Source organism: Sorex fumeus, unplaced genomic scaffold (genome assembly GCF_029834395.1).
Source record: "Sorex fumeus unplaced genomic scaffold, SorFum_2.1 ptg000045l, whole genome shotgun sequence".
Classification (NCBI taxonomy): domain Eukaryota; kingdom Metazoa; phylum Chordata; class Mammalia; order Eulipotyphla; family Soricidae; genus Sorex; species Sorex fumeus.
Window position 1 is genome coordinate 4,008,658 of NW_026606102.1, and position 25,774 is coordinate 4,034,431.

At 46.8% G+C, this 25,774-nt stretch overlaps 1 protein-coding gene across 1 annotated transcript in view; it reads right to left on the bottom strand.

The window, feature by feature from the left end:
- ALG6 (ALG6 alpha-1,3-glucosyltransferase) overlaps positions 1 to 17,340 on the bottom strand; it is a 35,835-nt gene extending 18,495 nt beyond the window's left edge. Inside the window, exons 1-5 of the mRNA XM_056122261.1 lie at positions 17,082 to 17,340; positions 9,067 to 9,151; positions 7,765 to 7,854; positions 6,216 to 6,304; positions 759 to 841 (exon numbers count right to left, since the gene is read on the bottom strand). Coding sequence (XP_055978236.1) covers positions 759 to 841; positions 6,216 to 6,304; positions 7,765 to 7,854; positions 9,067 to 9,151; positions 17,082 to 17,163 — 429 coding nt within the window. The 5' untranslated portion in view covers positions 17,164 to 17,340. The remainder of the gene's footprint in view (positions 1 to 758; positions 842 to 6,215; positions 6,305 to 7,764; positions 7,855 to 9,066; positions 9,152 to 17,081) is intronic.
- Between the last annotated feature and the right edge of the window lie 8,434 nt (positions 17,341 to 25,774).

Sequence of the window (25,774 nt, forward strand, 5' to 3'; positions counted from 1 at the left end):
TATTTGACTCCTAAGAGTCAGGGGAACTTATTTCATCAAGCACAATTACTCTTCAACGCATGACTCGAAGCCTAAGTTTTTTTCTAAATGCAGATGGACAGAAGGGGGCCAGAGAGATGGCTCAGAGGGCTAAGAGGCACTTGGCACGGCAGAGACTGGACTCCATCCCCAGCACCCTCTGGGCACTGCTGGGAGCGAAGCCCGAGCAGAGCCAGGAGTATTCCCCAAGCACCACCAGGTGTGCTCCCAAACCAGAAAAACGGAAAAAAGGAAAGAGAGAGAAAACTGCCAGAAAACACACTGTGTCCTAGTATCCAGTCCCCAAAGCCTGGCACCCTTAAACTCTACAACTGAGAAGTTGTTGAGCTTACAAAGAACATATTCTGGGGGGTGGGGGGGCGGGGGGGGTGGGAGGTGCTTCGGCAGTTAAGTAGGAGGCCTAGAGTCCAACCCCCAGCACCACCCCTTGGCCCAAGTATGACCACAGACAAGAAGAAACTGCGTGACCCTGGAAAGCAGCACACCCGAAAAAGGGTGTATGAGCCCCACAGCTAAGGTGTGTGAGCCCACCCCCCACAAAAGCACCACAACCAGAGGTGGGCGAGCCTGAGACCTCACCGACAAAAGGAGCGAGGAGAGAGGGAAAGGAAACAAACAAACAAACAACAACAACAACAACAAAAAAAAGAGGACTATATATTTTTTTAACTTCTCTAAAGATAATATCAAATGAAATATCAGGTTGCTTTAAAACTTACCCTTTTCTTTATTGAGATTTCCTTTAAATAAGAACAGTACATAACCACTGCAGGTATATAAATCAGTAAATCGGCAACGAAAACTGAAAAGAACAAGCAAATAATTTTAAGCATGAGTCCAGCAGGATCTACGATGATCTAGAAATGGGGCCAAAGTGATAGTAGAGGAAGTAGGGCATTTGCAGTGCAAGCGGACAACCCAGGGCTGATCCCTGGCATCCCATATGGTCCCCTAAGTCTCCCCAGAGCGCAACCTATCTGGTCCTCTGAGCCTGCCAGGAGTGATCTGTGCAGAGCTGGGAGTTAAGCCCTGAGCACTGTGGGGTGTAGCTCAAAAACAAAACAAACAAAAGCAATGATCTAGTAGTAATTGCCTCCCGCCAGCTATGAGCCAGCCTCTATTAATTCACGTTCCCACCCACTTTGGACAAGCCCCTTCCAGATGGCCAGGTGTGGTCCTTGCCATTCCCTCTAGGTCTAATTTCAACTAAAGTGCCGGGATAATCTCTTCTTAGGTAAGGTAAGGTAAAGGCCCTCCCGTTGATCGTCGATTTGCTCGAGCGGGACCAGTAACGTCTCCATTGGAGACTTTGTTGTTACTGTGTCTGGCATATCGAATACTCTCGGTAGCTTGCCGGGCTCTCCGAGAGGGGCGGAGGAATCGAACTCGGGTCGGCCATGTTGGCCGCTTGTAAGGCGAACGCCCTACCCGCTGTGCTATCGCTCCAGCCCCTTAATTTTCGCTAACAAATTCACCCATTAAACCAACTAAATTATGATGCTGGAGAAATCCTATAAGGATGAAGGCACTTGCCTTGCATGCAGTGGACCCCAGTTAGATCGCCAGCACCACCATACATTCCCCTAAGCCTGTCAGGAGTGAGCCCTGAGCAGAGGCAGAAGTAGCCCCAAACACTGCTATGGTAAAACCAAAATGAAAAAATAAAAGTACATAATTTTTTAGGGACCAGAGCCAATAATACAGCAGGGAGGGCGCTTGCTTATACTCGACCAACTTGGCTTCGATCCGATCCCCAGCATCCCACATGTGTCCCTCAAGCCCTGCCTGGAGTGACTGTTGAGTGCAGAGCCAGGAATAAGTCCTGAGCCCTGCTAGGTAAAACCCAAAAAACATAACAAGCAAACAAAACGACTGCACTGCACTGTCCTCCCATTGTTCATCGATTTGCTCAAGCAGGCCCAGTAACATCTCCATTGTGAGACTTCTGTTACTGTGTTTGGCATATCAAATACGTCACAGGTAGCTTGCCAGGCTTTGCCGTGCGGGCGGGATGCTCTCAGTAATTTGCCGGGCTCTCCGAGAGGGGCAGAAGAATCGAACCCAGCTCGGCCAGGCCAGCTGCGCGCAAGGCAAACGCCCTACCCGCTGTGCTATCGCTCCAGCCCAAACAAAACTACATATACATATATATTTAAAAGAATAATAACAGGGGCTGGAGAGATAGTATAGTGAGAAAGCCTTGCCTTGCACACAGCCGGCAGGGTACGAATGCTGGCATCCCAAATGTTCCCTTGAGTCCTGCTGGAACTGACCCCTGAGTATTAAGCCTAGAGTATAAAGCCTACAGCCAGGTGTGGCCCAAAAGTGAAGAATAACTAGAATAAATCAATTAGACTCTCCAAAACATGAATCCTCCCATTGTTCATCGATTTGCTCGAGCGGGCACCAGTAACGTCTCCATTGTGAGACTTGTTGTTACTGTTTTTGGCAGATCAAATACGCCATGGGGAGCTTGCCAGGCTCTCCGAGAGGGACGGAGGAATCAAACCCGGGTGCAAGGCAAACGCCCTACCCACTGTGCTATCACTCTAGCCCAATAGAAGAAGAACTAGCATAAATCAATTATATTCTCCAAATTCCTCTTTGCTCTCCCTTTTTTCCTTTTTGGGGGGAAAGGGTAATGCAGGGACCACACGTGGCGATGCTCAGGGGCTACTTCTGGCCCTGTGCTCGGGGTTAGTCCTGGTTGTGCTGCGGGGAGGAAACGGGGGACCACACCCAGTGTTGGAAACTGAGCAGGGGCTGCCCTGATGTGTTTTCAAAAATGAAGAAGAAATATTTTCTCTGTACCTGAATACTCCACATTTTTCTGATGTGAAGAAAACCCTAACCGTGGCTATGCACTGAAACATCTTTTTAAACATTATTAATTTTTAAATACATATCCTTAATTATTGACTAAAAAGGGCTTGAGGAGGTACAAGTGAAGAAAAAACACCACCCCCCTCCCAAAGGAAAAGTTTAGTGGGGGGGGAGAATTGGAGCACTGCCCAGGTCTAGCCCCCAAAATGCCAAAAAATTAATTTTCAAAAAGAATTCTTCTTGGGGCTGGAGCAATAGCACAGCAGGCAGGGCATTGGTCTTGCATGTGGCCGACCCAGATTCGATTCCCAGCATCCCATATGGTCCCCTGAGCACCGCCAGGAGTGATTCCTGAGTGCAGAGCCAGAAGTAACCCCTGTGCATCACCAGGTGTGACTCAAAAAGAAAAAAAAAATTGTTCTTTTAGAATGAAAAAAATAGGTCAAGTTCTTCAACAGTATAACACAGCTCTCCAAAGCCTAATTTTTTTTTCTTAAAACACAGTAAATACAGTGTCCAGCATAAGAGAAAGGACAGCACAGTGTGAGTGTGAAGAGACGTGCAATCTATTTTCAGCTCCAGAAGCATCTGAGATGACACTGACAAACTGGACCATATTCAAAGAGGTAAAACCAGAGGCCTCGGAACCAGAATCACGTCAGGAAACTGTTCATCGAGATACAAGCTCACGTGACCAAGAATACTGAACCTGGAGAAAGGGGACTTTAAGTGTCTGCAGCTGGCACATGAAGGATCAAGCCTGCTGCACTCTGCCCAAGGGAACAGAAGCTCAAGCGAGTATTAGAGGTTTGACGTTACACCACTCAGAGGCGGAGGTGCTCTCAAAGCAGAAGCGACTGGATCCAGTGTTCATGTGGCCCTGGCTTCGTCGGGATGTTGGACCTGCGTGAAATGATGTAGCGTGGATGCAGTTCTGAGGGCCGGGACATTGGGAGGACAGGGGTGAAGCCGTGGGAAGGAAAGGCAGGAAGGGCAGGCAGCCAGGCCAGGCTCTCTCTTAGGCCTGAGACGGTCTGACTGGATGAGGAGGGAAGAGGGCAAACTGACTGAACCCAGACTCACTGAGGAAAAGATCCAGGCGGGCATGGAAAGTCTCAGGAAAAGTTCTTAAAGAGGTAGAAGGGGAGCTGGAGCGATAGCACAGCGGGTAGGGCGTTCGCCTTGCACACTGCCAACACGGGTTCTATTCCCAGCATCCCATATGGTCCCCCATGCACCGCCAGGAGTAATTCCTCAGTGCATGAGCCAGGAGTAACCCCTGTGTATTGTTGGGTGTGACCCAACAAGTAAAAAAAATTAAAAAATAAAAATAAATAAAATAACATCGATTTGCTCGAGCGGGCCCAGTAACGTCTCCATTGGAGACTTTGTTGTTACTGTGTCTGGCATATCGAATACTCTCGGTAGCTTTCCGGGCTCTCCGAGAGGGGCGGAGGAATCGAACTCGGGTCGGCCATGTTGGCCGCTTGTAAGGCGAACGCCCTACCCGCTGTGCTATCATGTTTAAAGAGGTAGAAAGTTGGCTCAGGGAAGATGGCTCCTGTTTTGCATGCAGGAGGCCCATTCCTGGTGATGCTCAAGGAACCACATGGGATGACAGGGATCAAACCCGAGTCAGCTATGTGCAAGACAGTCCAAGCTCTTTACCACCCTCTCCTGTCTCTCTGACCCCTTTGGGATACTGGTCAGGGGTAGCTGACACTCGTGGTGGGATGGGTGCTAAAGTATTATACGCCTAATCGTCAATTATCAATAACTTTGTGAATCACAGTTCTTTAAATTAAAACTTCCTTTAAAAAAAAAAATGAGTAAGGAAATAAGACCAGGAATGCAGTTCAGTGGTAAAGCACTGGACTTGAATGTATGAGGCCCCAAGTTTGATCCAGAGCACCATTAAAAAAAAAAAATGAAAGTAAATCAAGATACAGATATAAAGTGAATAATGTGGCTCAGTGGTACAGCCCTGAGCATGGAGGGTCTGGTTTTGATTGACACTGATTTAAGAAAAATAATAAGAGTATTCACAAAAAATTAAGTGAAATGATGATACTAATAAATTCAAGGCTGAGGTCTGTAGCTCAGTGGTCAAGTGTATGTTTTGAATGTATGAAGACCTGGGTTCAACTTCCTGCCTGGTACCAAAAACCAAAAACATAAAAGGGGACGAGGAAGAGAGCTTAAAGAGACAGAGAACATGATTTGCATGCCCAGTGCCTGGGACTGCATGGCCCCCCAAGCTTCATGGGTGCAGCCTTGGAGACTCCCCAAGCACCACGGACCCAGAGCAGCATCGCGTCACCCCAACGAGCATCACTGTCACTGTCACTGTCCTCCCGGTGTTCATCGATTTGCTCGAGCGGGCCCAGTAACACTGTGAGACTTGTTACTGTATTTGGCATATGAAATACATCATGGGTAGCTTGCCAGGCTTTGCCCTGTGGGCAAGATACTCTCGGTAGCTTGCTGGGCTCTCCGAGAGGGGCAGAGGAATCGAACTCGGGTTGGCCGTTGTCAGCCATGTGCAAGGCAAATGCCCTACCCGCTCTGCCAACGAGCATAAAAAGCATTATATCATCTGGGGCCAGAGCAAGGCTGCAGTGGGGAGGGCGCTTGTCTTGCCTGGGGCCAACCCAGGTTCAATCCCCAGCATCCCAAATGGTCCCCTGAGCCCACCAGGAGTGATTCCTGAGTGCAGAGCACAGGAGTCACCCCTGAGCACTACCGGGTGTGATCCAAAACCAAACCAACAAAAGCATTGAATCATCCTACCTGATTGGTCAAATATTTCAGGGACAGGATTAGGGGTTCTCTGAGCATTGCTCGAGAGCTCCTCCTCAAAAGGTATAAAAGGGTCGAAGTGATAGTACAGCAGGGAGGGCATTTGCCTGACCTGGGTTCGATCCCTGACATCCCATATGCTCCCCTGAGCACTGCCAGGAGTATTTCCTGAGTGCTGAGCCAGAAGAAGCACTGTAGCACTGTGCTCCTGTTGTTCATTGATTTCCTCGAGCGGGCACCAGTAACGTCTCCACTGTGAGACTTGTTTCTGTTTTTGATATGAAAATCGCTGGGTGTAACCCAAAAAGCAGGGGGAAAAAAAGTTAACAACAACAAATGCAAAAATACCCAGGGTAATTTCCTACCAGTCTTTGTTTGGCTTACATGGGCACTTAGTTGTTATATGTTATACATTTTATGCATAGTTACACAATTTTTAATTGGTTATTCAGTTATAAAAGTCAGTGAAAAACAATTTATAAAACCCTTTCACCAGTTCTTCTAAATTTTCTTAAAAACCAAATTCTAGATTTCAGTCCCTGCCATTCTCCTACCTGTCGTACGCATGAAGAGTTTGTGTGCCTGACTCTCGTATCCACGAGATGTATGAAGAGCGATCCAGTCTGGATCTATAAATTTTGCCCTGAAAAGCAAAGCATAGCAAAGTATACATACAGGTTTTATGTTATCACTTTTAGAAACGAGGACAAAAATGTAGAGAGTCCTGGGGCTGGAGCAATAGCACAGAGGGTAGGGCATTTGCCTTGCACGCGGCCAACCCAGGTTCGATTCCCAGCATCCCCTATGGTCCCCTGAGCACCGCCAGGGGTAATTCCTGAATGCAGGGCCAGGAGAAACCCCTGTGCATCACCAGGTATGACCCAAAAAGCCAAAAAACAAAAAAAAAATGTTGAGGGTCCTTTATTCTCACAAAGCTATGGTTGACATCAAGCTTCACTCTTTTTATTTAATCACATGAAACTGACTCAAGCTAAGGAACTGTCTGCCTTGCTCAGCTCCCAGCAAAATCATGTTACATGTTACTATCATTCCCATCCGCAAAATCTTCCAGTGGGAAATAACCTGACATGTCACACTCACTTATTAAACACAAACGTTGTGGAGAACAATATAATACTACTAACCAGAGAACCAAGTGCTTTAGTTATCAAAACACAACAATACAATAGTTGTTAAACATTAACTACTGCATAAGATTTTTTTTTTACACTTTGGGTTGTTTGTGGGGGGTGGGAGCGGGTATTTGGGCCACACCTGGCTACACTCAGTGCTTACACCTGACTCTGTGCTCAGGGATCATCCCTGGCAGGGCTTGGGAGACCATGTGTAGTGCCAGGGATCAAACTCGGGTTGGCTGCACTCAAGGCAAGCACTTAACCCACTACACTATTTCTCCTGCCTAAAATAATTCTTAATGATAAGTTTTGAATCACTCATTGTAACTAATCACTACAAAGTTCTGGGGCTTCCAGGAAGTGAACTTTCACAAACAACAAAATGGTTAAAATAAAAATACGAAGATGAACTTTCCATCTGAAGAGATTGTATACATAAAAACCTAAAGTTTCTAACTTGACAAGTTAAAAAATACTAAGTTGAACTTTCCATCTGAAGAGACTGTATACATAAAAACCTAAAGTTTCTAACTTGACAAGTTAAACATGATACCACCTGAACTTCAGACCTTCCCCCAAAACTGCTTTTCTACATACAATTAACGATGTTAGATATAGTTCGTATCAAGCAAGCATAACTAGTAACCTGTCTGCTTCAAAACAAAGCTAGCATTTTGCATCTTTTACTAGTCTGTTCTCCAAAAAAAATGATGAAAATTTTCAAATTTTGATAGTTAACATTTTTAAATTGATTTTCTAAAAATCAGTTTGTGTAGTAGTACACAAGTCATAACAGTGTACTATTTTACACTATTATGACTTGTATACTATTCCTTTGTGTACACATAATATTTTATACATGATACAAATATAGGTCCAAATAATCTCTATTTAGCATGGTCAGATGACACTGCTTCTTTTTAGAAGGTATGTCTAGTTAGAGTTACAGTAAGTAAGAAAAACTTACACATAAGCACATAAGAGACTGTGGTAGGCGGTCAGAGGTGGGTAATCTAGTCCCCAATACTGTAAATTGTTATCGCTGCTGTTAAAGTACCTGGGGAAAAAAAAGCACCATTCCATTAACCAATCACCAGGAAATAATTTAACACCTCATCTCAATTTAATTTAAAAGTGTCGTAATAGGCTCAAAGAAAAGATTGGGGGCACCAGAGCAATGGTTCGGTGGCTAGGCGCTTGTCTCAGAAGTGGCCAAACCTGGGTTTGATGCCCGGCACCACAGATGGTTTCCTGAGCCTGCCAGGTGTGAGCCCTGAGCACCGCCAGGAGTGGCCCCCAAACAAAATAAAACCAAAAATGGCCAGAGAGATAGTAACAGGTGGAAAGGTGCTCGCCTTGCATGCAAGCCAACCTCGGTTCCTCCTCAGCACAGCACGTCCCCCACGACCCACACCAGCAGTGATTCCTGAGCACAGAGTCAGCAGGAAGCCCTGAGGACCACAGGGTGTGGCCTCAAAATCTAAAACCCAAACAAAACGCTTACTGAGCACTTATGCCATGACACTGCCAGCACTGGTGCCTTTCCACGTTTCATCCCAGCAATCCTCAAAATAACCCAGTGAAGGGACTGCATTGATAGCACAACAGGTAGGGCATTTGCCTTGCACGCTGCCGACCTGGGTTCGATTCCCAGCATCCCATATGGTCCCCCGAGCACCGCCAAGAGTGATTCCTGAGGGCATGAGCCAGGAATAACTCCTGGTGCATCACCAGGTGTGACCCAAAAAGAAAAAGAAAATAAAAACCCAGTGAACTATGAATTCTATCCTTCACATTCCAGAGGCGATAAAACGGTAACAGAGAATGCAAAAAATAACAGGCCCCAGGTCACACTGGTAGTGAATGGTAGAACCGGAACCCAAACTTGGGCATCTTCGTTCCTTGTCTCTGCCCCGCTGCTGTTTTACACCTCAAATATTCCTCACGGAGAAGCTGTACAACCTCCTGAGGAAATGATTCTCATCCATAAATTTCCATGCTTGATGTTAGAGGCGCTTCTAACGCAGATCACGCTGCCAGAGTTCTAGCTCAGCTCCACATTCCAGCTGGGAATCAAGCCTGGGTCCCTTTGGGGGGGAGCGTGGCTTCCCCCAGCTGGGCGTACTCAAGCTAACAGAAGCCTAATCAAGCCTCTAGGAAGATAAGGACGCCCGAGAGGAGAAAAATAACTTTCCTTCGGGGACCCTCAAATGATCTCTGTGACCTCACTATGGAAAAAGAAGCAAGTCGGATTGAAGCGACCCCATACCATTGTTTGACGGGTAAATTCAGAGTGATTTCTTGCCAGTGTCGCTGAGCTTCATAATCACCGAACATCGGGGGCTTCCCCGCACCTGAGGAGAAAGGTATAAGGAACAAAAACAAAAGACTTTAGGGCATCGCCGATTTGGATTTCCTTACGAAAATGTTGTATGTTATAGGGGAGTGGAAATTAAGAAAAAGAACATAGGAGCTGTCCCCCCCCCACCAAAAAAAAAGGCAAAGCACTGAGGTCTAAAGGTGAGTGTTAACATTCTCAGTGAATCTGGGACGTGAGATCAAAGATTCAACCTCCCTGGGCCTCCACACAGTCAAACCAGGATCAACATAGCTACAACAGGATCAACACAGACAAGACTATGAAATACCCAGTAACACCTGCACCCCTACTCCCTACCCACCTACCCACAACACACACACATACATGTGCGTGCATCCTAAGAATCAGATTTTGTTTACTTTTGTTTTTCTCATTAGCACCTGACAGTCTCTGTGAATGCTAATAAAACAAGGACTTTTCTCGTTTATTGAGTGTGCTGGAGCTATAGCCCAGCGGGTAGGGCGTTTGCCTTACACGCAGCCAACATGGCCGACCCGAGTTCGATTCCTCCGCCCCTCTCGGAGAGCCCGGCAAGCTACCGAGAGTATTCGATATGCCAGACACAGTAACAACAAAGTCTCCAATGGAGACGTTACTGGGCCCGCTCGAGCAAATCGACGATCAACGGGAGGGCCTTTACCTTTGGGCTGGAGCGATAGCACAGCGGGTAGGGCGTTCGCCTTACAAGCGGCCAACATGGCCGACCCGAGTTCGATTCCTCCGCCCCTCTCGGAGAGCCTGGCAAGCTATCCGTGATGTATTCGATATGCCAAACACAGTAACAACAAGTCTCACAATGGAGACGTTACTGGGCCCGCTCGAGCAAATCGATGAACGAGAGGACAGTGACAAATGGGTGTGCAACAGAAAGCAATTTTGAGTTCTGACCAATGAATGATGCCAATGCTACTAGAACATGACTCCCATAGAACAGTTATTGTATAGAACAGTTATTGTCTGACACTTTAAAATCCCAAGGCTTGGGGTTAGGGCTATAGTGCCAACAGGTAGAGCATTTACCTTGTATGCGGCTGACCTTCGTTCGATGCCCAGCATCCCATATGCTCCCCCAAGCACCGCCACGAGTGCAAAGTCAGGAGTAACCTCTGTGCATTGCTGGACGTGACCCCAAGAAAGCCCCCAAAAAAAATCCCAAGGTTCTGTTTAGGTTGACCCTTTTGATCTCTCTTCTGTCAATTCACACCCAATCTTCCAGAATCTTCCAAATTCTAAATTTTCCATTAAACTTTCTTTCACGAATTTGGGGCTGGAAAGATAAAATGGCAGGCAGGGTATGTGCCTTGCATGTGACTGATGAGGGTTTGATCCTTGGCATCCCATCTGATTCCCTGAGTACCACTAGGAGTAACTCCTGAGTGCAGAGCCAAGAGGACACCCTGAGCATCATTGGGTGTGACCCAAAAACCAAAAAGAAAACATCTTTCACAAATTAAAACATGCTGACCATTAAGTACTTTTCTAATACTTAAATTTTCAGTATCATTTATCATGTGATAATTAAGTGTGCTATTTCCTAATTGTTATCTATGAATATTAGTTCTAATGGACAGAGATTATGACTTTTCAGTGATCAGAAGAAACATACTATTGGGCCAGAGAGATAGTACAGGTGGGAAGAGCACCGGGCTTGCATAGGGCTGATGTGGGTTTGATCCCCAACACAATATTTGTTTCCCAAGCGCCACCAGGAGTGATCCCTGAGCAGAGATGAAAATGAGCCCCAAGCACAGCCAGTGCTTCCCGGATAATAAAAAAATTAAATAAAATGCTACTAAGCCATATAGTACATACTTTCATTAAGCATCTAATACATACTTTGCTTAAAAACTTGCTTAACTGAAGCTCGAGATTTGGTTGAACAATAGAGCATTTGCCTAGCATATGTAAGGCACTGGGTTTAATCCCCAGCATATTACACACACAAACACACACACGCATACACACACTTAATTGAACAAGAAGAGAATAACCTCTAGTTTTTAAAAAAAGGGACATAAGGGACTAGACAAATAGCACAGTTGCAGACTGCTTGCCTTCCATGTGGTCAGGCCCAGATTCGATCCCCAGCATCCCATACAGCCACCTGAGCCCATCAGGAATGATTCCTGAGTGCAGTCAGGAGTAACCCCTGAACATCTCTGGGTGTGTCCCCTCCCCCAAAAAAGGAAAATAAATTCCAGGTGATTTGCACTTCTGCATATGCATTCATTTTCTAGATGAGAGCAGTGGTTTGGTTTGGGTTTGAGAGAGTGGGGGTACAGCCGGCAAGCTGAGGCATCTCGACTCCTAGAAGCTCGGCAGCTCAGGGTCAGGCTTCTTGGTGCTCAGGGGACCGAGCAGAGCCAGGGATTCCAACCCAGGCCTCCTGCATGTCAGGCACGTGCTCCAGCCCACTGAGTCCTCCGGCTGGCCCCCTCTGTGGAATACAACCACTGTCTACAGCTTCTTCGTGGGAAGGAAGGAAACTGATTTTTACTTTTTGTCTGTGTTGTTTTTATTTGTGTTTTGGTCCACTGGGATAATAAAAGTCTGAGAGGATCTTTAGTAATTTCCGACACCTGACCCAATCCCACTATCTAGATATTCTGAAATCGCCCCTAGACTTGTGGTCATCGTGGAAGAATTTATGGCCATTCTCTAACAAATAGAAGAATGGATAATGACTCTCTTTAGAGTTGAGAAACAAGTTTCTATCCCGAGTCTGACCTACTTCAATAAATTCAGCTGACACTGGCTATGAAATTAGTACTTAAGTTTTTAAAACTGCTAAAGTGCCCTTAAAGGAACCCAGAAGGACAGCCCAACGGTACCTATGGGAGCTTCACTTGGGAAGGGCAAAAAGGATTCCTTCCCCGTGATTAATTCCACAAATTCATTTCCAGGAGATTCAGAATCACAGAAAGATAACACGTTCATATATACTCACACAGCTTCAGTGCTCTCTTTCTGAAGAAAAACGGGCTTAAGCACCACTTCAATGTATTAATTGCTGAACTATTCAAAATTATGTTCATTTTTTTTAGGGGGCCACACCCAGCAATGCTCAGGGGTTACTCCTGGCTCTACACTCAGGAATTGCTCCAGGCAGCAGGAGTAAGAGGATGCCAGGGATCAAACCCAGAACAGCAGCATGCAAGACAAACTCCCTACCCGCTGTACTACTACTCCAACTTAGAATTTTGAAAGCTTATCTGCTGTGGGGGACAGCAGGAAGCCACACGATGCTCAGGGTTACTCCTGGCTCTGCACTCAGGATAACTCCTGCCATCTGGGATGAGAGGGATCAAACCCAAGCTGGCCCCATACAAAGCACATGCCGTACCCGCTGTACTATTGCTCCAGTCCTTAAAAGCTTGTTTTTTAAAAGCTTTTTCAATTTGTTTAGTTGATTTAATAATTACATATACCGTTCACCACATCTTGTATTTTTACATATTATAAAGGGAAGAGAATCTGGCATTTCCCAGAATAAAATTCTGCTTTTATAGGTTTCCTGGTGAGTAAAGAGAAACATTTGTCGGTAATTTGAGAGAAAGCAATTAAATAAAACATGGTCAAACTGTAACAAGATCGGTATATTGTGAAGAATGATTTTCCAAGATTTTCTCCTCCTGCTCCGTCAATGTAGCCTTGGGAGGAAGAATAAAGGGACATTACTAAAATAACTTTCCATGCCTTTAGCGCTGCCATTTGCTCTAAAAAACACTGGCTGACACACTGGATTAAATAAAGAAAAACTGTAATTTCTGCAAGAAATGATAATACGGAGATCAGAGTCTTCCACAGCCCCATTGGTTGCTTAAAAGCAAATGAAATTCATTACTTTCAGGTCTGTAAATGCTGATTATGTAAACAGCACTTACTTAAAGCGTATGTGCAAATATAAAAGGGCTTTGAAAAACTGAAATGCTAATGTACAATTTACTGTGGTCTATTTCCCAAACCTCCCCAATGGGGTAACAACGGATCCCTATTAATCCAGCTACCATCTTCCTTGCCTAAGTAGCTCCAAATTACAACCTTACGATAAACTACGGGGGCTGGAGCAATAGCACAGAGGGTAGGGTGTTTCCTTTGCACGCGGCCGACCCGGGTTTGATCCCAGCATCCCATATGGTCCCCCAAGCACCTCCAGGAGTAATTCCTGAATGCAGAGCCAGGAGTAACCCCTGAACATCGCCAGGTGTGACCCAAAAAAGAAAAAATTTAAAAAAAAGATAAACTACACTGTTAAAAACAAATGAAAGAGCCAGAGAGACAGTCCCAAGGCCACTACACTGAGTCTCAAGCACTGCCAGGAGGCAACCCCAAAGCTCCAAGCCAGGATTGGCACTGGGTGTGGTGGAACACAGCCAAACACTGGGGGGCTGCAGAGAGCACAGAGGTTATAAGGCCGACCCCAGTCCAAAATTCCTGGCACCAAGTGTGCCCTGAGCTCACAGAGAGAGACCTGTGGAGCTGAGCTGGAAAGAGTATCCCCCCCAGCCCCAACCCTGGATGTGGCCCCGGAAACAAATTAAATAGATACAACCTGTAGTCACAAATAGTAATAGAGGGGAAAATTGAAAAAAAAAAAAGTAGGGAGGGGGCTCAGCGGCAGAAGATATGCCTTACAAGCAGGAAGTAGTCCTGGCAGGTAAACTGTATAAGGAAGTTTATAAGACCAAGTTTCTCCTCAGTCTCCTTCAATCCTTCTTCCTCCAGGCCCTCTATGTATAACCTCGAGCATTTTGTTAAAAATCCCAGTGGAATCACAAGTTAGATCCATTCCCAAGTTCTCTCAGTCCCCCATGATTTTGTTCCTCACCAGTGAATAGTGAAATTGCTGTAATCTTCACAACGGGCTTTATTTAGATGAGATGGACTTATTTGTATTAGCATTTGGCAGTGATTTCCCTTTTCTCATCTGAACATGACAAAAACACATAATACCTAATTCCAAAAGATACATGCAAATACTTTACTAATGGACATTAATCTTTCCTATACAGTAATCCAGGAACCCAAAAGTAAATTTTTTTTCCCCTGTGAATCTTCAGGGGACAATTTAAGAGCCAGGTGTAAAATAAGAATCAGGGGCCCAGAGAGATGGCCTAGAGGGCTGAGTGGAAGGCCAGGGTTCACCCAGCAGTGCTCAAGGTTTACTTCAGGCTCACTGCATTGGGATCACTCCTGGTGGGGTTCAGGAAACCATATGTGTTGGAGTACATGGAGCTTAGGTTTACCAGATTGTACCCATCACAGTGCTCCCGAGTCACTCCCATTACTTTGTCTGCTTGTAACCACTTCTATGCTCTCTTCCCCAACCAATTTGTAAGGTCTCATCCTTCTTAGACACTGAAGCTGTACTGTAAGTCAATATTGCCTTTCTCCTCTCCTTATGTCTTTGAGCAGTTTACTTTAATGCAATGTCCTTTTGTATAGATACAGGAAGACAATTAATTAATATTATGCTTTATAACTTAGGAATTGATTGGCTTTGAATATTATTCACTCCTGGGCATCTGCCTTCTCAACTTAAGCCTCAGTTGCCCTCACTTCCTAGCACCCCAAGGGCAGGGTCCCGACGTGGGACTGGATGGAACCAGGGCAAGCCGGTAAGTTATGTGCTACCCTGGCATCGCGATGGGCCAGGCCAAGGTGCCACGATTCTTAACTATAAGTTAAGAGTTTGATCATGGGCAAATGCTGTCATGATCCAAAAGTAACGACGAGACTAGGGCCCTGCTGCTAGGAATAGGAAAGATATCTGGCCTGAGCACTGCAGTCTGAGATCGAGATGGTCCTAGGAGAGCAATTCTATAAGCTCAAAGTATTTCTTACTGTGTCCATACGAAATGATTAATATTATGTATGCTTATATGTTGGTTGGACAAGGAGAGGAGAAACACATCCTAGAAGCAGTTTCCTGGGTGTCCTGACTAGCTTGGATGAGACTGCTTTTTTGGAGATGTAGATTCCAAGCTCTAGCAGACTGGTCTTTGTTGTGCTAATCTAAGTGCTTGTAGCTTGTGAAAAGGTGAGGCCAGGATTACTGGCCTGCGGATGTAAGGAAACAATGTATGTTTGCCGCCTCAGTGTTCTTTCTGTAACTCCTTTTGATGACATCATTATATTGCGCCCTTTAGAGGTACTATGATCTATATAAGGGAGATTTCAGGGCTCTCGGGGGGGACACGTGCATCAGAGAACCTGGGAAGATGGGGCTGAGGACAGAAGCGGAGAGAACAAAGGCGCACGTGCTCGAGGATTCCTGAGGCCTCCATGACATACATCTCTTCCATGTAATAAACGGCTACTAAGACCAACTAGCTTGGCCTCGTTTCCTTCCTTCACCTGACCATCGCCATCGACCTCCCTGGAGTGGGAAAACGGCAAGACCGCCGGCCCTTTTTATTTTTTGTGTGTTTATACACATATGGGGTACCCGGAATCAAACGGGGGTCAGTCAAGAGCAAGGTAAGCACCTTACCCACTGTACTCTCTCTCCGGCCTCTTATAATTCTTTTTCGTTATCTCAGAAGTCATTTATTTGTCCAGGTTAACTTAGACCACACTATAATCTCTCCCTTTCCATCTCTCTGTTCTGTGGGAGGCAGAGAGGATCTCAGGGCGATGGGGTGTCATGACATGAGGAGCTTTGTAGAGACCAGGCCCACACCTGGGGCCCTTGGGGGCCATGTGTGTGGGGACTGACCAGGGTGCTACATAGACAGCAAATGCTTTACCATTTGAGTCCTATCGCCAGTCCTTCGTCCGTACTCCGATACTGAATACTTAGAGTCCCACTCTCCTGCCATGAGCTTCCCCTGTCTCCAAAACCTTCCCCATTTCATCTCTCCAGCAAATTCCAATTACTCCTCTAAACCTTCAGCCTTCATCTTCTCTGAAAGGTCTTTAATACATCCTGATTAATCCCTTGCTTCTCTGTGTTACCTCACACCTACCTGTTTATCATAGGGTACCATGACCACCTCGCTATAAAATGGGAACCCTTCCAGTATGGCACAGCGCACCTTGTATTTCTAGCCCGGAGCCTGGCAACTGGAACATGAAAACGCTAAATAATCACTAAGTTAAATTTCATCTCATTGCCAGTCTCCAGGAATACAATTCATTGATTCTCCCTCCTTTCCTTCACCCCTTTCCCAGTCTCAATTCTCCATTGCTCTCAGTCTATTTAATAACAGACCTTTTCTACCCTAACATACTCCTGCCAAAAAAAAAAAAATGCTCTCTTTCATTCCATTTCCCTTTCTTTCTTGGCTTGGGGGACACACTCAGCAATGCTCAGGGCTTACTCCTGGCTCTGGGCTCAGGGATCACTCCTGGCCAGGCTCAAGGGACCACATGGGGTACTGAGAACTGAACCTGGATTGGTCACATGCCAGGTAAGTGCCTTAAACCCTGAATATGTCTCTGGCCCCTCTACTCTCCCTTTAAGGTATCGATCCAATGGCAGGGAGCTCGACAGGCTGGAAGCACACGTTGAACGTAGGAGGCCAGGCCGGATCCCAGCACCACCTGGTCTCTTGAGCACCACCAGGTGTGGCCCCAAAACAAGACACAATAAAACAAAGTTCAATTCTCCTGGCAATGCCTATCCATAACCATTTCCCACTATGTCACCTTCCTGGTTAGAATACATGTTTGCTTTTCTCACAGTCCCTGTAGCTCTTATAAATTTCCTTTATTTTAGAATAGAAGCTAAATGTATTTTCTTGGCCACATCAATAAAGCCTGAAATTCTTCTCTGTCTGAGGCAGAGAACTATAAACAAAACCGGGGAAAAAAAAAAAGGCAGGGGAAAAACAAAAAAACTACCCAAAAACTGTTGACCACTATCTAGATGGCAAAGATAGCCTTTGTGTAAACAGAGTTACCTGAATAGGAATTCAGAGAAACCGTCCATCGTACTGTGAGTCCCAGTAAGACCACAACTGCCATCAAGGACCATTTCTCCATAGTTCCTCTTCAACTTCAGGGAGGGAGAAAAACAGGAGAAGCGTCGGAATACTTCTAACACACAGTCGCTCCTTTTCCTGATCTGAGAAATGTTACCAGTGCTTCAGGAGCAGGAGTCTGGGAGGATTTTCAGGGATGTTTCTTTGTCCACGAATTTACACACTGAATTTTCTACCTTGGAAGAAAACAGCCTGGAGAAAACAACCACCAAGAGTTAGTTAACAGAGAACTCATCTAAACAAACAGAGAGATGGAGAAGGGAGATCGGGGGAGACATGGAGGGAAGAATGTTTTTATATCTGCCTTAGTTGTTTAGGATGGAGAGAGAACACTTTTTGGGAAGGAGATCTCCTTACATGCTGGTGACCTGGGTTTGCTTCCCAACATCTCGCAGGGTCCCCATGAGCACTGAGCCAGGAGTAAGCAAGCCCTGAGCATAACTGGATGTGGGTGGCGCAAAAAAAAAAAAAACCAGCAATTTCTCTGTGAGCACAGCAGCCCAGAATGCGATCCCCACACACCCCCACACCCCAAACTCTGCAGCACAAACACCACTACTGAAGTGTGTGTGTGACTCCTTGAGAGCACCCACACCCACATACATACACACACTTCTCCATGAGCACCATAACCAAGTCTCTCCAAGTAACTGCAACAACCATCATCACACAGGAAAGGGAAAAGGAAAAGAAGATATAAAGTAAATCAGTAACGGCAACACTCCCCGACTCCAGGGTCTCATGCACAAGGTAAGTGTCCTACAACGAGGAAACTGAAAACACGTTTTTGACCAAAATTAAGTCAGCTCTAGGGATAATCCTATTGAACTACCTCCCCCAAAATATTATGTAACAAAAATAACACTCCCAATAATATTAAATAATCATTAAGGAGGTAGTGAAGAACCTAAGGTCTAATTTAGATCATGTTGAGTTGGCTGAACACACAAGAACAGATAACCAGTGGATGTAAGAATAACATCTGAGGGCCTCAGAGGAAAAAAACAGGTAGGGGCAATGCCTTGCACAGGGCCAACCAAGGTCCCATATGATCCCCCAGCACCACCAGAAGTGATCCCTGAGCACAGAGCCAGGAGTAAGCCCTGAGCACAGAGCCAGGTATGGCCCTTATACCACGCCCCCCAAAAAAACACCCACAAAGGGGCAACTGCTTAAGTACTGCAAAGCTTTATATGGATGGACCCAGAAACAGTAAGCAAAGCTGTGTGGTGTTTTGTGCAACCGTTAGGCAAACTTTTCTACCAATTATAGTGGATTTTCTTGAGAGGGAGCCCTCTTGCAAAGAAACTGAGCAACCACCTAAGAATATCTTTATTACAGACTACTAACTTCTAAAGTGTCTTCTAAATTGGATTTGAAGAGCAAAGTAGTTGTCTAACCTAATAATCCTGGTAATACAGAAGAGCTGTTCTCCCAGAATGTGAACGGTTCCCCTATTTTCCAAAGGTTGCCTGGTACCCTGGTACTGCCACTTGCCTGTTTGGATTTGGGGGTACCCCCTTGGTGATGATGCTCAGGGGTCAAGACTGTGCCATTCCAGGCTACTGAGCCCAGGCCCACCAAGCCCTGACCGACATGCCCCAGCCCTGGAAGGCCCCTTCAGGCCCTGCCATCCTTCGAACGCGGACATCACACCCACTTTTGAACAAAACCCAAATTCCCCAAGCATAAGCACCCCCAAGATCTGCTCCCCTTCCCTACAGTGTCTGTCCTCTTCCTAGAACCTTCCAGATCCTTTCTGCTCCCCCTGCTCTTTTCTGCTTCCATTCCCTCTGCCAGGAATGCACTTGAACCGGCTTCAGAGCGAACCTGTCCTTCAAGTTGTAGCTTTTACCTCCTTAGAAGTCTCATCTCGGATACCTTACCCATAAGAGTTGGAGAAAAATAAGATATAAATTTGATTTTTATTTTATTTTAAAAAATAAAGTCTCATCTCGGGGCTGGAGTGATAGCACAGCTGGTAGGGCGTTTGCCTTGCACATAGATCTGACCTGAGTTCGATTCCCAGCATCCCATATGGTCCCCTGAGCACTGCTAGGGGTAATTCCTGAGTGCAGAGCCAGGAGTAACCCCTGTGCATCGCCGTGTGTGACCCCCCCCCCAAAAAAAAGTCTCATCTCTTCCTGCAGGTCTCATGCATTCATTTCTCTAATGTCCTTCCTGATCTTTTCACTCTCAGAAACTGTATTTCTCAGAAAACATGGAACAATATTTTGAGTTAAAAACAAAAACCTATGGGGGCTAGAGCGATAGCACAGCGGGTAGGGCGTTTGCCTTGCACCCAGCCAACATGGCCGACCCTGGTTCGATTCCCAGCATCCCATATGGTCCCCTGAGCACTGCCAGGAGCAATTCCTGAGTGCATGAGCCAGGAGTAACCCCTGAGCATCGCCGGGTGTGACCCAAAAAGCAAAAAAAAAAAAAAAAACTATACAGCAAAAGAACCCATATCCCAGTTCCACCCACAAAAGGCCCATAAGTGGGTAAAGGTGCTTGCCTTGCATGCGCTATCCTGAGTGTGATGCTCGGCACCCCATATGGTCCCCTGAGCATCCTATATGATCCCCTAATCATCCCAGGGTCCCCTGAACACCACTCAGAGTGATCCCTGAGCACAAAACCAAGCAGTATTCCCTGAGCACCGCTGGGTGTACCCACCCCACCCCACCCTTAAAAAAAACAGCCGAGAAGGCAAAAGGAATCCTAAGATATTTTCAAGAATCAGGAGAGAGTGAATGAGAAGGGACGCGGGGAAGGGCCATGTAATCAGAAAAAACAGTGGATGATTCTAAGAATCACATCTAAAAAGACCAAAACGTTGATCTGGAAGCCGCTGCGAACTTCCCCTCTGCAGCTGAATGGGCTTTCAAGTCGTGTCCGCGTTAGGATCAGCAAGTGGCTATTTAGGAACTGGGGGGTGGGGAGTGGAGGGGCCATTTCCCGGGCGGCCCTACTGCAATCAATCAATCAATCAATCAATCAATCAATCAATATACTGCAAGAGGCTGGTCCATTTCCCTGGATGCAAAAGGGACGGTCCCAGCAAGCAGGGCTGGTCCGGCCTCCACTCGCGGCCCTGCGCCTGCAGTCACAACGTGGACCGAAGGTGGACCTCGCAGTCACCGCACGATGGGCATCCGGGGGGCGGGGCGCCCCGAAACTGCCCCAAGTCCAGAGCAAAGCTCAGCGCCCTCTCCCCGTGCCGAAGGGGCACCTGGACGGAAACCCCGCCCGCCGCTGCTCCCTTCCCGCCCTCAATCCTCGGGGACCCCCGCAAACCCCCCCTCCCCTGTCCACGGGGCCACCCTGGAGAAAAGGGGCCCCCGGGTCCCGTGCTCCGCGCTCTCCGGCCGCGCCACCCGACAGGGGCCACCCGCACCCCTCCAGGCCCCGGCGCCCACGGGCGGGGCGCGGAGTCGGGGGGTCTGCACGCCCCGCACCCCCGGCCTCTTACCCCGCCGCCCGCCAAAGGCCGGGACTCGCGGCCGCAGCGGCTGCCCGGAAGAAACGCGCCTGCGCGCTCGTGCCCGCCACCGCCCGCCGCCGCCGTGGCCTTCCGCCGCCGCGCGCGCTCCCGCCGCGGCCGCGCGCCCTGCGCGAGAGCGAGCACGTCGTGCGTGCGGGGCGGGGCGGGGTAGAGGCGCGCGGCTGGGGCGGGGCGGGGAGCGGCGGGGCGGGGCGGGGCGGGGCGCGAGCTGCTGCTGCAGCCGCCTCCGCTACTGCCGCTCCCGCCGCTCCCGCCGCTCCTGCTCCCGCTGCTGGCACCCGCGCGGCCGCGCCCCGGGTTCGGCCCGGGGCACGTGGAAAGCCCCTTGCTCCTCTTTCCTGGGAGCGGGGCCAGGGCCCGAGCGGCTGCTTAGTCCACGGATTCCTGTCCGGGGCGCGCCCTGGCTAGCTCTTGGCCCGCCTCGCTCTGGACCGTAGGTCTCCCTTGGAGCCCCTAAGGGCAGCGGGTTCCATCCAAGTCCGGCAAACCCCAGGCACGGGGGAGAAGAAAATCTGCAAAGACTGAGGAACCGCTTCCTAGATGAAACGTTACTTTACACACACTCTCGCACACACGCACACACACACCCGAACCGTTCCAAGACGCAATGGGTTGGGCCAAAAGAGCCTCCCTGCCCTTGAGAATTGTCAGCTCACCCCCGACCCCAATAGGGAACCTTGGATCATCGGTTCCCAAACTTGCCCCCAAATAACCGCATCCCCCTCGGTTCAGAGATCCCAGCCCGCCCCTGGCAGAGCCCCTCCCCTCCTCGCTGTTGCGTGTAAACCAAAGTCATTTCTAGTCCGGGGAAATGGGCAGATATTGGCCCCTGGATTTGGCTGTAGACGCCAGAGGGTCCAAACGACTCTGCATCTTTGCATCTTCAGTGACTCATCAGTGAAGCAAGTGAGGAGGGCGGCTCAAAACCACAGTCTACTCCAAAGATCATGCACATCATACACAGAATTAAGGCCCAAGCCCCTGTCCTCCAGTGAGGACTTAGTCCTCACTGGAAAGAAATTTCCATGCATAGACAGCATGTGAGCAATCGAAGGAGCACTGCTAACTGTGGGGTTATTAGTATGTAGGCATTAAGCACTGCAGGAGTTCATTTAAGAAATGCCAGGAAATGCCTAGAGAAGTAGGTAGTGCTTTGGTTTTGGTTTTGGTTTTGAGGCCATACCTGCAGGGCTCAAGCTTACCAATGGCTCTGATCAGAGAGGACTCCTGGCAGACTCTGGGAACCCCATGGATTGAACCCCCATAGGTCACGTGCCAGGCCAGTACCTTGTCCACTGTACTATGACTCCAACACTGAGGCCCCTGAGATGACTTAAACCAAGAGGATGGTGGGGTAGGAATCTGGACAAAGAAAATGGCTCAAACGGAATTGTAATAGTTGAAAACGTGCAGACCATTTCCTCCAGTGGTGAGGGTGGGAGATGATTTTGGGAAGAAATAATTGTGGAGTCAGGCCTATAGTAGAGTAGTGGAGAAACGTTTAAAGTGGTGAGTTACATAGATGACATCAAAGGAAGAGGTCAAAATCATTGCAGTTCATGCAGAATTCAACAAGACCCTTAGTAGATCTGATCCGTGCAAGAGAACACACCAGTGTGGGTGATAGACTAGCAACTGAGAGGAGAGGGGAAAGTCAAGGACGGCATCCAAGGTTTCAAGATTAAATAAACGGAAAAATCCAGGGAAGCTGGAGGAGGCATAAACTGGGGCGGGGGACTGGGGGGAGTTGGTGTCATCATAATATTCAAGTGGAGTTATGATTCAGACCCAGGTAAGAAGTTAGAGCTGGGGCCAGAGAGATGGTACAGCAGGTAGGGTGCTTGCCTGGCATGTGGCAGACAAAGGTTCAATCCTCGGCACCCCATAGGGTCCCCTGATCCCTCCAGGAGTGATCCCTGAGTGCAGAGCCAAGAGTAAGACCTGAGTATTGCCAGCTATGGCCGGAAAACAAACAAAAATGTTAGGGCTCAAGACAGGCCTGAAAGTCTTTCGCTTGGCTATGGAATAAGGAGAGAGCCCAAGTGGAACAGAACTTGTCGAGCATATGTGAAGCTCTGATCGCTGGCCCCTGGGAACCCTGGAAAGCACCAAGTGTGGCTCCCAAACCAAACTAAAACAAAAACCTACAGTAATTTGATGAGAAATCCCTCACCTCAGAAAATAACAGAAAAATAGACTTGTGGGGCTGGAGTGATAGTACAGCAGGTAGGATGCTTACCTTGCATACAGTAGACCGGGGTTCAATCCCCAGCATCCCATATTATTCCTCGAGGCCTATCAGTAGTGATACCTGCGCACAGAGCCAGGAGTAAGTCCTGAGCACTGCTGGGTGTGACTCAAAAACTAAAGGAAGGAAGGATGGAAGGGAGGAAGAGGGAGGACAGGAAGGAAAGGAAGGAAAGGAAGGGAGGAAGGAAGGAAGGAAGGAAGGAAGGAAGGAAGGAAGGAAGTAGTCAAAACAAATAATAGATATTAGTTATTTACCTTAGGCTTAGTGTTGTTCTACATTATGTATGTAAAACAGAGATGAGGGCATGAAGTTTTCTGAGATATTAAAATTCTATCCTTTCTGGGGTTTTGGTACCAGAATTTTAGGTGTGAACAAGATGAATTAAAGATGCATGATAGGACCTAAGAGTTCAAAAGGCTGAGCACTGCTAAGCATCAGGAATCCCAGGTTGATCCCCAGCACCCAATGGTTCCCCCAGCACCCTGAGGAGCAACCCTTATGCACTGAGCTGGAAGTAGCCCCCAAATACTGCAGGCTGGGGCCAAAAACAAACAAAAAAAGTATCAGTATAAACTTATGATTTTTTTGGTATTATTGAGAAGTAGATATAAAAGGTAAACAGAGAGGGTGGGAGGAAGAAAGAAAAAGGAAAGTAGGTAAAAACATATCCCAGCTCTTCTCACTAAAAAGATTGGGGTCAGAGAGATAGTACAGTAGGTAAGGTACTTGCCTTGCATGCATTCATCCTGAGTTCAATCCCCAGCATAACATGTGCCATGTGATCCACCAAGACTGTCAGGAATGATCCCTGAACATGGAACCAAAACTAAGTCCTGAGCCCATCTGGGTGTGACACCCCCCCCAAAAAAATATATATATATACACATCTGTGTATATATACATATGTAATATATTTTAACTTTGTAAAAAGGATAAAAGATCTACTCACTAACAATGAGCATCCTCAGAGCACAGACTATGCTCTATATCTTTCTTCCTAAAAAGGAATCTGGGATCTTTAGACTGATAGCTACTTACAATTATGGAAGGGAAATAAAATAAATCTGGAACATCTTGTTTGTACCAGAAATAAAGGAAAGTAGTCAAGGCTAGTAGAGTTTGTGTTCAAAGGGTTCCAGAGCTAACTTGAGACTCCTGGTGTTCACAGATGGGAAACTGATTCTCAGTATGCATTGTAACTCAGTAAGCATTGTAACCTGCAAGGAGAGGATGTGCTCCAGCCTGCTGAATGATCTCCCAGCCCAAGAAGGTCCTTGTTTTGTTTTACAGGTTTGGGGGCCACACTCAGCAGTGCTTGGGTAAGCTGTCAGGGTGTTACTTAGGGAACCCTTCACTTCATTTTTTTCCCAAATGCAGAGCACACACTTAGCACTTTGAGCTATCTTCTTGCCCCCAAGGTTTTTTCATAGAATATTTTATTTATTTGAAAAAAGTTTTAATTTATTTATTAATTGAATCCTGACAAGCTACCGAGAGTATCTCGCCCACACGTCAATGCCTGGCAAGCTCCTCGTGGCGTATTCGATATGCCAAACACAGTAACAAGAAGTCTCACAATGAAGATGTTACTGGGCTCGCTCGAGAAAATCGATGAAAAACGAGAGGAAAGTGGACAGTGGACAGTGGATTAATTGAATCAACAGTTACAAAGTTATTTATGATTGGATTTCTGTCATACAATGTCCCAACACCCATCCCTTCACTAGTGTACATTTCCCACCACCAATGTCTCCAGTTTCATTTCCAGAGTGTCTCCCGAACCCCCTGCCTCTATGGTAGGCACTTTTCTTCTCTCTCTCTCTCTCTCTCTCTCTCTCTCTCTCTCTCTCTCTCTCTCATAGAGTATTTTAGTTACCTATCCATTCCTCTTTCTCTCCCAACCTCTTCCTTGGTCCTTTCCCTTCTCTTGCCCCCACCCCCCCCCACACACACACACAAGTCACCTTGTTTCAAACTACTAGCCTAGAGACAGATTGCTTTGGCACGTCAGAAACTATTTTGTAGGGCCAGAGAGATAGTACAGCAGGTAGGACACTTGCCTTCCACACATCTGACCTGAGTTCAATTCCCAGCATTCCGTATGGTCCATGGAGTCTGCCAGGACTGATTCCCAAGAGCAGAACCCTGTACACAACCAGGCGAGGTATGACCTAAAAACAAACCAAAAAAGAAATAATTTCTTATTTGGATAGAACCAAAGTAGAATAAATCTAAATCACAATTATCTACTGTGAATAGTGATTTAAATTTTTTTTTCGCTTTTTGGGTCACACCCAGCGATGCTCAGGGGTTACTCCTGGCTCTGCACTCAGAATTACTCCTGGTGGTACTTGGGAGACCATCTGGGATGCTGGGGATCGAACCCGGGTCAGCCGTGTGCAAGGCAAACGCCCTACTCAATGTACTGTAGCTTCAGTCCTGATTTAAATATTTTTATTGCTCTAAAGACACTAATTTATATTACTATATACTGTATATACAATATACTATAAAATTACTATATACTAGAGAATTTAGCCTAGTAGAATATAAATCGTTGTTATTTATAATGTCAGTTTCAGGTGTCACTTGAAATTTTTCTCATATAAATACAGATTTTTCAACTGTACGTATCTAGAGATTCATCTAAAAATAATTTTTGATATGGCCATAAAGAAATAATGCATGTAGCTACCACGTTGTTCAAACAGTGTGATTATAACAGATCTAGTAATAATCCTGGGAAGATATGTCACACTTTTATATCTTATTTATGCCTATATGTAAATAAGACAGAGGAAATAAAATTCTAGCAAGGTCCGTAGATAGAATTTGAGGTAGCTGTCTAAATGC